At 39.9% G+C, this 12,743-nt stretch overlaps 1 protein-coding gene across 1 annotated transcript; it reads left to right on the top strand.

Moving 5' to 3' along the window:
* The first annotated feature begins 6,088 nt into the window (after positions 1–6,088).
* LOC122898969 (olfactory receptor 6C74-like) lies at positions 6,089–7,078 on the top strand. The gene has a single exon (XM_044236625.1). It carries the CDS (start codon positions 6,101–6,103, stop codon positions 7,076–7,078), a length of 978 nt encoding a protein of 325 aa, XP_044092560.1. The 5' UTR covers positions 6,089–6,100.
* Positions 7,079–12,743: the final 5,665 nt, after the last annotated feature.

The following is a 12,743-nucleotide window of genomic DNA, read 5'->3' as shown; positions in this document are numbered from 1 at the left end:
ATAGAAGGAAAGTTTCCAAATTCATTCCATGAAGACAGCATTACCCTAACACCAAAACCAGACAAAGACCCCAATAAAAGAGAACTACAGGCCAAAATTCATGATGAACATTGACACAAAAATTCTCAACAAAATACTAACAAACCAAATCCAAGAGTACACTCACCATAAATCCTTCACCATGATGAAGGGGCAGTGATTCTTGGGCTGCAAGTGTGGTTCAATATTCAGAAATCAATCAACATGATACACCACATTAATAAAAGAAAGGATAAGAGCCATATGAACCTTACAATAGATGTAGAAAAAGCTTTGACAAAGTATAACGCCCATTCATGATAAAATTCCTGAACAGCATAGGTTAGAGGGAACGTACCTCAACATCATAAAGGCCATAAATGAAAAAACCATAGTGAATATCATCCTCAATGGGGAAAGCCTAAGCTTTTCCTCTACTGTCAGGAACAGGACAAGACTGTCCACTCTCACCACTTTTATTCAGAATATTACTAGAAGTCCTACCCATAGCAATCCCACAACAAAAAGAAATAAAAAGTGTCCAAATCAGCAAGGAAAATGTCAAACTTTCACTATCTGCACATGACACAATACTCTATGTAGAAAAGTCAAACCACTCCACCAATAATTGCTAGAACTGATAAACCAATTCAGTTTATTCAGAGTACATAATCAATGGGTAGAGCTGCTGCATTTCTATATATTAATAATGAAGTAGCAGAAAAAGAAATCAAGGAATAATCTCTGCACCAAAAAACAATCAGATACCTAGGAACAAACCTAACCAAAGGAGTGAAAGAACTGCACTCTGAAAACTATAATGCACTGATGAAAGAAATTGAAGATGACACAAATGGAAAGACATTCCATGCACATGGATCAGAAGATACTGTTAAAATGAAGATACTGTTAAAAAGAAGATACTGTGAAAATACAGATACTGTTAAAATGGCTATCCTGCCCAAGATGATCTAGACATTAAATGCAATCCATATCAAAATACCAACAGCATTTTCACAGAGCTACAACAAACTATCCTAAAATTTCTATGGAACTACAGAAAACTCCGAAGAGACAAAGCATTCTTGAGATGGAAAAGCAAACCTGGAGGCATTATAATTCCAGACTTTAAGTTGTATTACAAAACTGTAGTGACCAATACAGTATGGTACTGGCAGAAAAATATACACATAAATCAATGGAACAGAATAGAAAACAGAAGTGAAACACAACTATATGGTCAATTAATTTTGAAAAAGAGGAAAAAATATCAAAAGGGAAAAAGACAGTCTCTTCAACAAATGGTGTTGGAAAAACTGGGCAACTATATGCAAAACAGTGAAACTGGGCCACATTCTTACATCATACACAAAAATTAACTGAAAATGTATTAAAGACCTAAATGTGAAACATGAAACCAGAAAAAGCCTACAAGAGAGCCCAGGCAGTAACATCTTTGACATTGGCTATAGCAGCTTCTTTCTAGATGTGTTTCCTGAGGCAAGTAAAACAAAAGCATAAGTGAACTATTAGGACTATATCAAAATAACATAGAGAGGTGGGAGGAGGATCACTCGAGAGCAGTAAGACAACTATCCAGAAAAAAGCTATAGACCAAGGACAATCAAAAACATTTCCTTATGCTAGCTCACCATCCCTTCTATTAGATGCAATATATACTTATTTCAACCCATTTCTTTGAGTATCCCCTTTCCATGAAACCACATACCAGACCCTCTCCTCCCACATCCCCACATCATGTTGGCATTGGGACTCAGTCAGGCGTGACAGGCATTTCTGCACCGTAAAGCTGGCATTGAATAAAATTAAAACCCCATGCAAATGAGCCTTTACCTGAGCATTAAAATGGATAGTCTCATGCTGCTCTAGCTTCTATAATTCTCCTCCCTTTATCTATATTTTTCCTTGCTTTTAAGTGAGAAGATAACCATGAGGTCCAAGTTTGGTCTGGATTGAAAACAGAGTGTGTAGGTGGACAAACATTATAAAAATGTTTTTGTCTATTTGTGAGAGGGTGCAACCCACATGAATTCTTGTGAAATTTCCTATATTTCCCTTGACCTACCAAGATCAATACTAGTGAAGACAGAGGTAGAACAAATTTCCACATGCTACCATATTCTGCAGGGTTGCCTACAAATTCACCTTGGTAGTTTAGTTCCCTTATCTGAGGTTAATGGGAAGCCAAAGACCACAGAAAAAATGGGTTACTCCTGCCACTGAAGCCCAGCTGAGATACCCAGGAGAAGAAGCTACTCTCCAACCCGGTGGTTGCTATGGGTACAGCTTCTCCACCCGAGGCTCACATCTCTTCCTCTTCTGTATCTAGAAAAAAATCTGAGGATCTATACCACAGATTCTTTTAAAGAGAGGGAGGCCTGCCAGGTTAGAGAAGTTACAGAAACCACCTAGTCTTCCCCCTTCTTCCCTGAAGAGGAAGAAGTGTTTGCTTTCATTTTTAAGGAGCCGGGGGAGCACACCAAAAATATTCTACAGATAAAAATATGCAATGAAAGGAATCAAAACGTTGGTGGAAGCATGAAGAATGATTGACCAAGAAAGGTGGATTTCCCCATTATCTTCCCAAAATGTTGATGATAGCTAGGGTGTGATCTAGCTCTTTCTCACCATAAAAATCTATTATTTTAGCAATACTCTGGCCTCAGGGCACACATCACATGTAGAAAATTGTCATTTGAACTATTACCTCAAATCAGTAGTAATGTTCAACTTGGGATTTTAGAAACCCTTGGGAAATTGTCATATAATTTCCTTGAAAAATCTTGGCAGAGAACAATGCAGACATCTGGGAGTCAGCTTCACCACAGCCAATGGAAAGATAAATATAAGGGTATCACCAGGAATTTGTTCTCAAAAGTGACCAATTAATTACCCCCAGGACACCTGCTACCCCTTTACTTTCTGCCCCTGTCTCTTCAGCATCTAATAAGGTTTGGGAGCATGTACTCTCTGCATACTGGCTGGGTTCATCCTACTTGGTGACTATGCAGTCTCATTGGGAAAACACTGCAGAGCCTCAGATTTGCTTGTCAGCACCTTCTCATTGTTGATGCAGTAAAACAAGGATGCTACTCCCAAGGAAAGGTAACAATAAGATGGAGGAGCGTAGTGTAAGAGAAGGTATTTGGAGCAGGTACACCCATAACATGGAGCACTGCCACAGAAAGACCCATGTCTCAACAACACCCAGGGCTAAACCTATAAGCTGCCTGCTGTGTATAACCAGTATAGGAGGTGACAGGGTTGTGGCATGGTAGGTGGGCTTCTACCCACTGGGGGAAGCAGAGCCAGACATTTCATCAGAATCCTAACTAGTGGAAGTTCAGCTCTAGCCCAGAACTGGAGGCTATGAAATGTGATTGTTTTATCCGTCTGCTCCTTTCTGGGGTTTCAGTGGCCCAGGCCTCTGTGTAGACTTGTGCTATGAAACCTCTGGGCTACTGAAACAGGGCTTTGTCATTCAGAACACTGGCAGCATGGGATCATACTCATACCCACTCTGGAACAACAAGCTGTGACTAATGGGTTTCCTTCTCTTTACCCTCAGCCCAGAGCAAGCTCTTGATTTCTTAGAAGATAATAGCTGTGAAGGAAGGAAGCCCTGCCTCCCACATGGTGATTCTTCTGTACATGCCTGGCCTCAGGCATCCTGGTAACTTGGTGGGCTTACTGGGGTCAACAGGAACAAAAGGAGAGGCTCCTTTAGACTGTACCACTCAGGGATGAGCAGTTTGCTTTCATGAGCAGCCCTTCAAGGACCTGATCCATGGCAGGTTAATGAGAGAGACACATTCCTCACAACCTTTAGCCCAGTATTGAAATGCTAGTGCCAAAACCAACCTGAGAGAAGTTACTGATTGGGAGGACTGAAGGAAAAAAAAAAAAAAAAAAAGCACTGAGCTTTGATGTAAGAGTGTCAGGTGCTCAGCATATCTACTCAAGTGGGTTAATCCAAGAAGTATTAGCACTCCCACCTCCATCACTGGCCAACATTAAACCGGAAGCTGAGTGGTAAGTCCCAGATTTACAGCTTAGCTGTTGTTGAGCAGTCCTCAATAACTCTGGTCTCCAGTCTCTTCTGTAAAATGCCTGTACTAACACAGAGCCTAAGCCCCATGTCATTCTACAGGTCAAAAACTTCATCAAAATCAAAAGCTTCTGCACAGCAAAGGAAACAGTCAAAAAAACAAAGAGGCAACCCACGGAATGGGAGAAGATATTTGCAAATGACAGTACAGACAAAAGGTTGATATCCAGGATCTATAATGAACTCCTCAAACTCAACCCACACGAAACAGACAAACACATCAAAAAATGGGCAGAAGATATGAACAGACACTTCTCCAATCAAGACATACAAATGGCTATCAGACACATGAAAAAATGCTCATCATCATTAGCCCTCAGGGAGATTCAAATTAAAACCACATTGAGATATCACCTTACACCAGTTAGAATGGCCAAAATTAACAAAACAGGAAACAACATGTGTTGGAGAGGATGTGGAGAAAGGGGAACCCTCTTACACTGTTGGTGGGAATGCAAGTTGGTGCAGCCTCTTTGGAGAACAGTGTGGAGATTCCTCAAGAAATTAAAAATAGAGCTTCCCTACGACCCTGCAATTGCACTCCTGGGTATTTACCCCAAAGATACAGATGTCGTGAAAAGAAGGGCCATCTGTACCCCAATGTTTATAGCAGCAATGGCCACAGTCGCCAAACTATGGAAAGAACCAAGATGCCCTTCAACGGATGAATGGATAAGGAAGATGTGGTCCATATACACTATGGAGTATTATGCCTCCATCAGAAAGGACGAATATCCAACTTTTGTAGCAACATGGACGGGACTGGAAGAGATTATGCTGAGTGAAATAAGTCAAGCAGAGAGAGTCAATTATCATATGGTTTCACTCATTTGTGGAGCATAACCAATAGCATGGAGGACAAGGGGCGTTAGAGAGGAGTAGGGAATTTGGGTAAATTGGAAGAGGAGGTGAACCATGAGAGACTATGGACTCTGAAAAACGGTCTGAGGGGTTTGAAGTGGCGGGGGGGTGGGAGGTTGGGGTACCAGGTGGTGGGTATTATAGAGGGCACAGCTTGCATGGAGCACTGGGTGTGGTGAAAAAATAATGAATACTGTTTTTCTGAAAATAAATAAATTGGGAAAAAAAAACTCATCAGCAATACTACCTAAGGCTAGAAACAATTAAGATAAATAAAATGAATCTTTCTTTTAAGATTGAAAGAACAACAACAATAGATTTGGTCCAATTTAAAATGTTTTGACACTGCACTTGGAAGCTCTAGGGGTTCTGGTTCTGGCAATCAGGCTAAAGTCAGCTATGTGACCTAAGCTGTCTGGAACTCTCTAAGCCTCAGTTTCTGCTTCTATAGAAGGAACTCCTGATTATTGTGATGAGTAATAGAAATACTGAATTTCAGTGACCAGAATAGAATAAGCTCAAGCTCTCAACACATCATGATGATGACAACTTGGACCATAGAATGTGTTACATTATTAAGGGGATACTCAAAGGGAATATTACTAAACTTACTGTTATGTTTACTGAAAATTGATAATATCATTAAAAACAATAAAATGATATAACTAAGAAACTGTCAATACCTCTGCCTACTGATGATGTTCTATTTAAGCATTCTGTTAATAATGATTACAATTAGACCTAGAGGAAAACACAGGAAATGTTGGCATATGCCAAGTGAGTTATATGCTTTATCTTAATTCTCACAAGAATATTAATAGGTAGATCCTATCATCTTTTTTCTACAGAGGTTGAAAGTGAAGTCCACAAAGCTTAACTACCTTTCCAAAGATGACTCATCTTTCAGAAGTTGGAACTCATTAATGAACTAGTATTGAAATCTGGCCTTTCTGACTCTAGAACCAACTTTGCTATCAGCCTAACCACTTTCTTAGATAGGCAAACAACTTAATCATATGCCCACTAAAACAATTGTGCTCCCCAATGTCTTTATTGTAGATTAGACCGACAGTGATACTGCTATGGGAAGAGATGCTCACAGAAATGGAGAATAGAACATCTGTCCAAGAATTCACCTTGGAGGGGTTTCCTGCCATCCAACACCTGGGAAAGGTCCTCTTCCTGGTGCACCTGCTGGCATACCTGGCATCCACTGCAGGTAATGCTATCATAGTCACCATCACCTGTGCCAACTCCCGGCTCCACACACCTATGTACTTGTTCCTCAGCATTTTCTCCTTTGTGGAGTGTGGTGTCGTAAGTGCTGTTATTCCTAAGTTGCTGGTCATCTTTCTCTTAGGCAGGCAAACCATTTCCTTTCCTGACTGTTTTTTTGTTTTTGTTTTTTTTTTTCCTGACTGTTTTATACAAGCTTTTGTCTTTTTATTTCTGGGAGCAGCAGCTTTCTTCCTCATAGCCGTGATGTCTCTGGATTGGTATGTGGCCATTTGCAAGCCTCTGCATTACCCGACCATCATGAATCCAAAGATTTGCTTCCTCCTGGTCACTGCCTGCTTCGCTTTGGCCTTCCCTCTCATCACTGGTCTGCTAGTAAAAGTCTCCCTGTTATCCTTCTGTGGCCCCCATGTCATCCCCCACTTTTTCTGTGAACTTGGCCCCTTGATTCATCTCTCCTGTTCTGACACCAGGTCTGTTGAAATGTTGGCCTTAATTCTTGCTTTGTTTATTATTTTCACATCCATTATCATAACTATCATTGCATACAGCAACGTAGTAATCACAATCATGCAACTTCCCTCAGCCAAAGAGAAAAAGAAAGCTTTCTCCACTTGCTCCTCTCACCTCATAGTCCTCTCTCTGATGTATGGCGGCTGTGTGTTCATATATGTGAAACCAAAGCAAACAAACACGCTGGACTCGAACAGGGAGGCTGCCATTGTGAACACAGTGGTGACCCCACTGCTGAACCCTGTCGTCTACACTCTGCGGAACAAGCAGGTCCACCAGGCTCTGAGGGAAACAATTTGCAGAATGAAAACATCAAGATAAAAAAAAATCACATGGCCTTAGAGTGCAAGGCTAGAGAACCCTGTGTCCTAATTCTGGCCACACTGCAGTTCACAGAGTTCTAGTGCTTGTCTCTGGCCACCGTACATGACCTCTGCACATCCCTAGCAAAACGGAAATCTACTTTTAAAGGCTACATTTTACCTTGGTGTGCATAACTATCTTCTTCCAAATTTTCCACATTTGAATGACAATTGATATTTTTGGTCTTCCCTCTGATATCTATCATGTGCTTGAAGTTTCCTAAATTTAATAATTTACACACTTTTTATTTTACTTCTCTTCAGCAATAAACATGGCTCAGTAGAATTAATAATGACTTACCAAAAGGCATTTAGATAATTCAAATGATAGATAAAGGTATATTATGCTATTTTCAGAAGGAAAGGATGGACATAGTACCAATTCTTGGGTCTACATTCCCTCCAAGACTAGTGAAAGGAAATAATGGTCATAGTACCCTTCACAATGGAATATATATACTTTGCTTTAGGTGTGCTCTTATATGCTTTTCTTGGTGCTTAGTATAGCTATATATGTATTCATCAATCTCATACTAGAGGAAAGAGAATTATTTTCAGGCTTAGACCATTTTCTAAGGAAAAAGAATAATCCCAGCAACCCAAGGCTGACCAGATCCTCTTTCTTAAGTTATTTATTCCAGCTCCAGCCCCTCAGATGTGCATAACATATTTATGTTAAAAGCTGTGACCACAGAATGCTTGTATATATCAGTAGAAGAGAAGGGTGCACTTATTTCATATTTCTATAAATTCTTCCAAAGATTCAAGTTGGTAGAATTTATTTGCTTCTCTAATTCATTATTAATGAAAAAAAAATTAAACATTTTTCTGGTGGACTAGTGCTATCAATTACAAGGTTATCTTTTCATTGACAACCTACTTTAAAACCAACACTTCCATGTTCTCATTCTTTAAACTTTGTATACTTTTCACACCTATTTTTTAGCTAGGATGTGTCTATTTTTTCTTCTGAAGAAATATTTCTAAAACAATTAAGATGATTTTTAATTTTCTTTCTCTTTAGCTCAAACCCATAGATTATCTCAAATACATTGTATGGAACATGTAATACACCATGATTAGATACTATTTGTCCTTGATGTCCCTATTTCAAAGTTCAGACTTCATCTGATTGAAAATGAAGTAGAATTGAGCATCCCTTAAAAGGTCAGAGGTAGTTCTCTGTATAGATTGTATAAAAAAGAGCTTGGAAAAGCCAAGCCCAGAGTAGGAAACTGACTACAGACACTGTTACAGGAATTGGAAGAAAGAGAATGAGACTTAGGGAAGTGGCAGTGGGAATGGAATACAACAGGATCAGAGTAGACCCTGAATCATTTGCACTGGACGAGCCTGCTGTTGCCTTCAACTAAATGATCCACTTCCAAGAACCCATAAGTCACCTTCCCCATAAAATATGGAGATTGAGCCAGATAATCTCTATGGTCCACTTGAAAATATTCATGGACATAGCAATAAGATGCTGTAAGAACATGGAAATGTTCCACCCTGAGTTGTTCTAAAGAAGAGTGTTGTGAAGTAATGTCGGAATAAATCAAAGAATTGTGGCCAAACTACTGAAAAGAGTGTGAGCCTCCCCATCGTTTTACTCAGGACTGGATAATAATTTTATACTTAAACTAATTAATGCATTTATATTACCTTGAGGTAGACTATGATTGAAGAGTGAATTTGATAAACACAAAGATGAAGACCAGAAATCCAAAACTGAGTCTCTAGATCCAGGCTAATGGTTACCATCCATAAATGGTACCCAGTGAAAGACAAACCCTAATGCAGAGATTAATGCACTAGATTCTGATGCTCTAAAATGTTTCATTGAGATAAATCTCTTAAGCTAATTCTATGTTGAAGATACTTCCAATCATAATTTTTAAACTATTTCATGGTACATGGTTAATATACAAATGGCTAACAGACACATGAAAAAATGTTCATCATTAGTCATCAGGGAGATTCAAATCAAAACCACATTGAGATACCATCTTACACCAGTCAGAATGGCCAACATTAGCAAGACAGGAAACAACGTATGTTGGAGAGGATGTGGAGAAAGGGGAACCCTCTTATTCTACTGGTGGGAATACAAATTGGTGCAGCCACTTTGGAGAACAATGTGGAGATTCCTTAAGAAATTAAAAATAGAGCTACCCTATGACCCTGCAATGGCACTACTGGGTATTTACCCCAAAGATACAGATGTAGTGAAAAGAAGTACCATCTGTACCCCAATGTTCATAGCAGCAATGGCCACTGTCACCAAACAGTAGAAAAAAACAAGATGCCCTTCAACAGATGAATGGATAAAGAAGATATGGCCCATATATACAATGGATTATTATGCATCCATCAGAAAGGATGAATACTCAACTTTTGTATCAACATAAACAGGACTGGAGGAGATTATGCTGAGTGAAAAACCATTAAGTTTTAAGTAAAACACCATTAAATCTTAATAAAGAACAGGTAAACAAAAGAAAAAAAGCTTTATAACAACATTTTATAAAACTGTATAAATTCAACAATAGCTGAAAAAAGGAGATCATCAGAACTGTTGGCAGATGAGTTATGGAGAAGTTTCAGAAAGTAAAATGCAGACAGAAAAGAAGATAGAAAATTTGTGGGGAAAATTTAGTCCAGAATGTCAAGATTCTGTTTATTGGGTATTTGGAAGAGAGAACAGAGAAAAAAAGAGGGAAATGAATTATTAAATACACAAGGAAAGTGAAGCTTGCCAATTTCAGAAATAAAGAGAAAATCCTGAAACCAGCTTGAGACAAGAGGTTCTTAACCTAGAGATGCAGACACATTAGGCAGCCAGCAGACCTGTTCATAGAGACTTTGCAGGCCAGAAATGGTTGGCATAATATATTCAGGGCACTAAGAAAAACACGAAGCCAAGAGTACTCTCTCCAGCAAGGCTGTCATTCATAATTGAAGGACAGATAAAGAGCTTCCAGGACAAATAGAAACTAAAATAATTTGTGATCTCTAATTAAAGAGGATCCTGTAAGCAAAGAGAGAGCCCAACAGTAACACAGACCAGAAAGAAGCAACAACAATCTACAGAAACAAGGACATTACCAGTAATACAATGCACTAAATTCTTATTTTTCAATAGTTACTCTGAATATAAATGGCTTAACTGCTCCAATCAAAAACCACAGGGTACCAGATGGGATAAAAAGCAAGATCCAGGAGACAAGATGGTGGAGAAGTAGGAGGTGCTGTTTCAACTGGTCCCCTAAAGTGAGCTGATTGATTATCTACCAAAGAACTCTGATCACCCATGAAATCAGCCTGAGAGAATTATACATTCTGGATCTCTACGGGGGCAGAAGATGCCCGTGGACAGGTAAAGTGGAGTGGAACATCAGACTGATATCGGAAGATAAACAAAAGGGGGAGGGAACCACCAGAAGCCACCAGAAATGACCCATTGGAAAAATTACCCATTGAGGTAATACCTCAATATGAGAGTGTACTGTGATTGGGGACCAGCATTAACTTGGAGTCTGCTATAAAGCAATCAAAAAGAGCAAAAGATCTTAAGGGGAAATTGGTGGAACTGGGCGGTTAGGGACAGGGACTTAAGCCCGGCGACCCAGGATGGCCACCACTGGCGCTGAACCAGATGGTGCAGCAAAGAAGCCAGTTCTTGGTCCCTGTGCCTCCAGCATGCCTGAGAGTGTTTGGGTGGCGATGCCCGTGAGGGAGTCTGGTGTGGACACCAGCTAGTGCTCTCTAGAACCCACAGTCTTTTGCACCCTGCACACGTGCTGCATGACCAGGGTCTGAGTCCCACGCCACACCTTCCCCTGAGAGAGGTCCGTGCAGACGCTAGCTGGTGCTCTCTAGGACTGGGAGATTCTGAACACTCTCAACCCTGGCCAGCATCAAAATCTCAGTGTGCTATCTCTGGTTGGAAACTCTCTGGTGGTCTGGACCTGCCCAGACAGCCACGGCTAGTATTTCTCGTGGTTTTGGGTACAAGTGGGAGTTCCTATGACTCCAGAGACCATGACTAGGGATGTGCTCTGATAGTGGCAGAGGGGGAACACCCAGAGGGGAGGAGACCGAGACTTCTCTCTGAGATGGAAGTCTGGGTGCAGTTTGCTTTCCTCTAAACCTCCAAAGAATGCCCAAAAGCCACAAAGGGAGAAAAAACAAACAAATAAAAAAACTTCCAGAGAACAAAAGCCTGAAAACCTGGTTTCCTCAGAGCCCAGCCCCTTGATGGGGATAAGAGGACTCTAGCAAGACTCCCTGAAAACCAATGCAGCAGGCCTCTCCCCCCAAAAGCCAGCCAAAAACAAACAAACAAACAAAAACAAGAGGACAACCACCACTACTTCATTTTTAATTCTTTCACACTATGCTCATTCTTTTCTCTTTTTATATAACTTTTTAACCTATTTATCATTACAATGAGATGTTCAGTACATCAAATTCCATAATAACTGTTTAACTTGAAGTTTTTTTAATACGTATACCTGTGTTTTTCTTTGATTTTCTATTTTTTTATTAGTTTAGTTTAGTTTTTAATATTCATATAGAGATAAGCTTCAAGGTAATCCTCTTTCCCCAATCAATGCTACCCCTATATGTAAACCAGTTTTAATTCCCCTTTATCTCAGGAAAGTTGAGTCCTTTAATAAAGATATCAAGATACATCCAGGAAGAATCAAAATAACCTTCCTCACCCACTCTGAGAATTTATACCCACCCTCCCATCTTTTTCTTCTCTCAGTGCTTCTGTGTAATTGCTTTTGTTTTGGTAGTATATAAATCTTAGGGGCGCATGGGTGGCTCAGTGGGTTAAAGCCTTTGCCTTTGGCTCAGGTCATGATCCCAGGGTCCTGAGATAGAGCCCAGCATTGGGAATCTCTGCTCAGCAGGGAGCCTGCTTCCCTTCCTCTCTCTGCCTGCCTCTCTGCCTACCTGTGATCTATCTGTCAAATAAATAAATAAAATCTTTAAAAAAAATAAATCTTATACTTGGGGTTCATTTTGGCTGGGTTCTTTTTATTTATTTATTTATTTATTTACTTATTTTTCTTGTCATCTACTTTTGTCTGTCTTTTTGTTTGTCTGTTTTTGTTTGTATACTTTATAAATCTTACCTTTGGAGCCATTTGGGCTGGGCCATCTCTTTTATTTTTTCTTTATTTTTTTCTCTCCCTCTCTCTCACTTTTTTCTTTTTTTTTTTGTTCCTTTTGGTGGGGACTCTTGATTGTTCAGAAGCGTTCCAGAGTGCACCTTGCCTGTACCATGGTTGATGCATTCACCTACACATCTGTTCAGCCATCATTCACCAAAATCACCAGGAGGAGGAATGCCCAACAGAGGAAAAATTCAGAGACTGGGCCCTCTCCATCAGAGCTATTAGATATGGACATAACAGTATATCAGAAAGGTAGTCCAGGCTAACAATTATGCAGGCAATAGCTAGGTTGGAGAAAGCCTTTGATGACAAAATGGAATTGATTAGGGCAGAAGTGAAAGCCACCAGGGATGATGTTAACAATGCTCTCAATGAGTTCCAATCTAACCTATATTCTCTAAAAGCTAGGGTAACTGAGGCAGAAGATAAAATTAATGA

This window comes from Neovison vison, chromosome 2, assembly GCF_020171115.1.
Source record: "Neovison vison isolate M4711 chromosome 2, ASM_NN_V1, whole genome shotgun sequence".
In the NCBI taxonomy this organism is placed as follows: Eukaryota; Metazoa; Chordata; class Mammalia; order Carnivora; family Mustelidae; genus Neogale; species Neogale vison.
The sequence above is the reverse complement of the archived record's forward strand: the minus strand, read 5'-3'. Positions and strand labels throughout refer to the sequence as shown.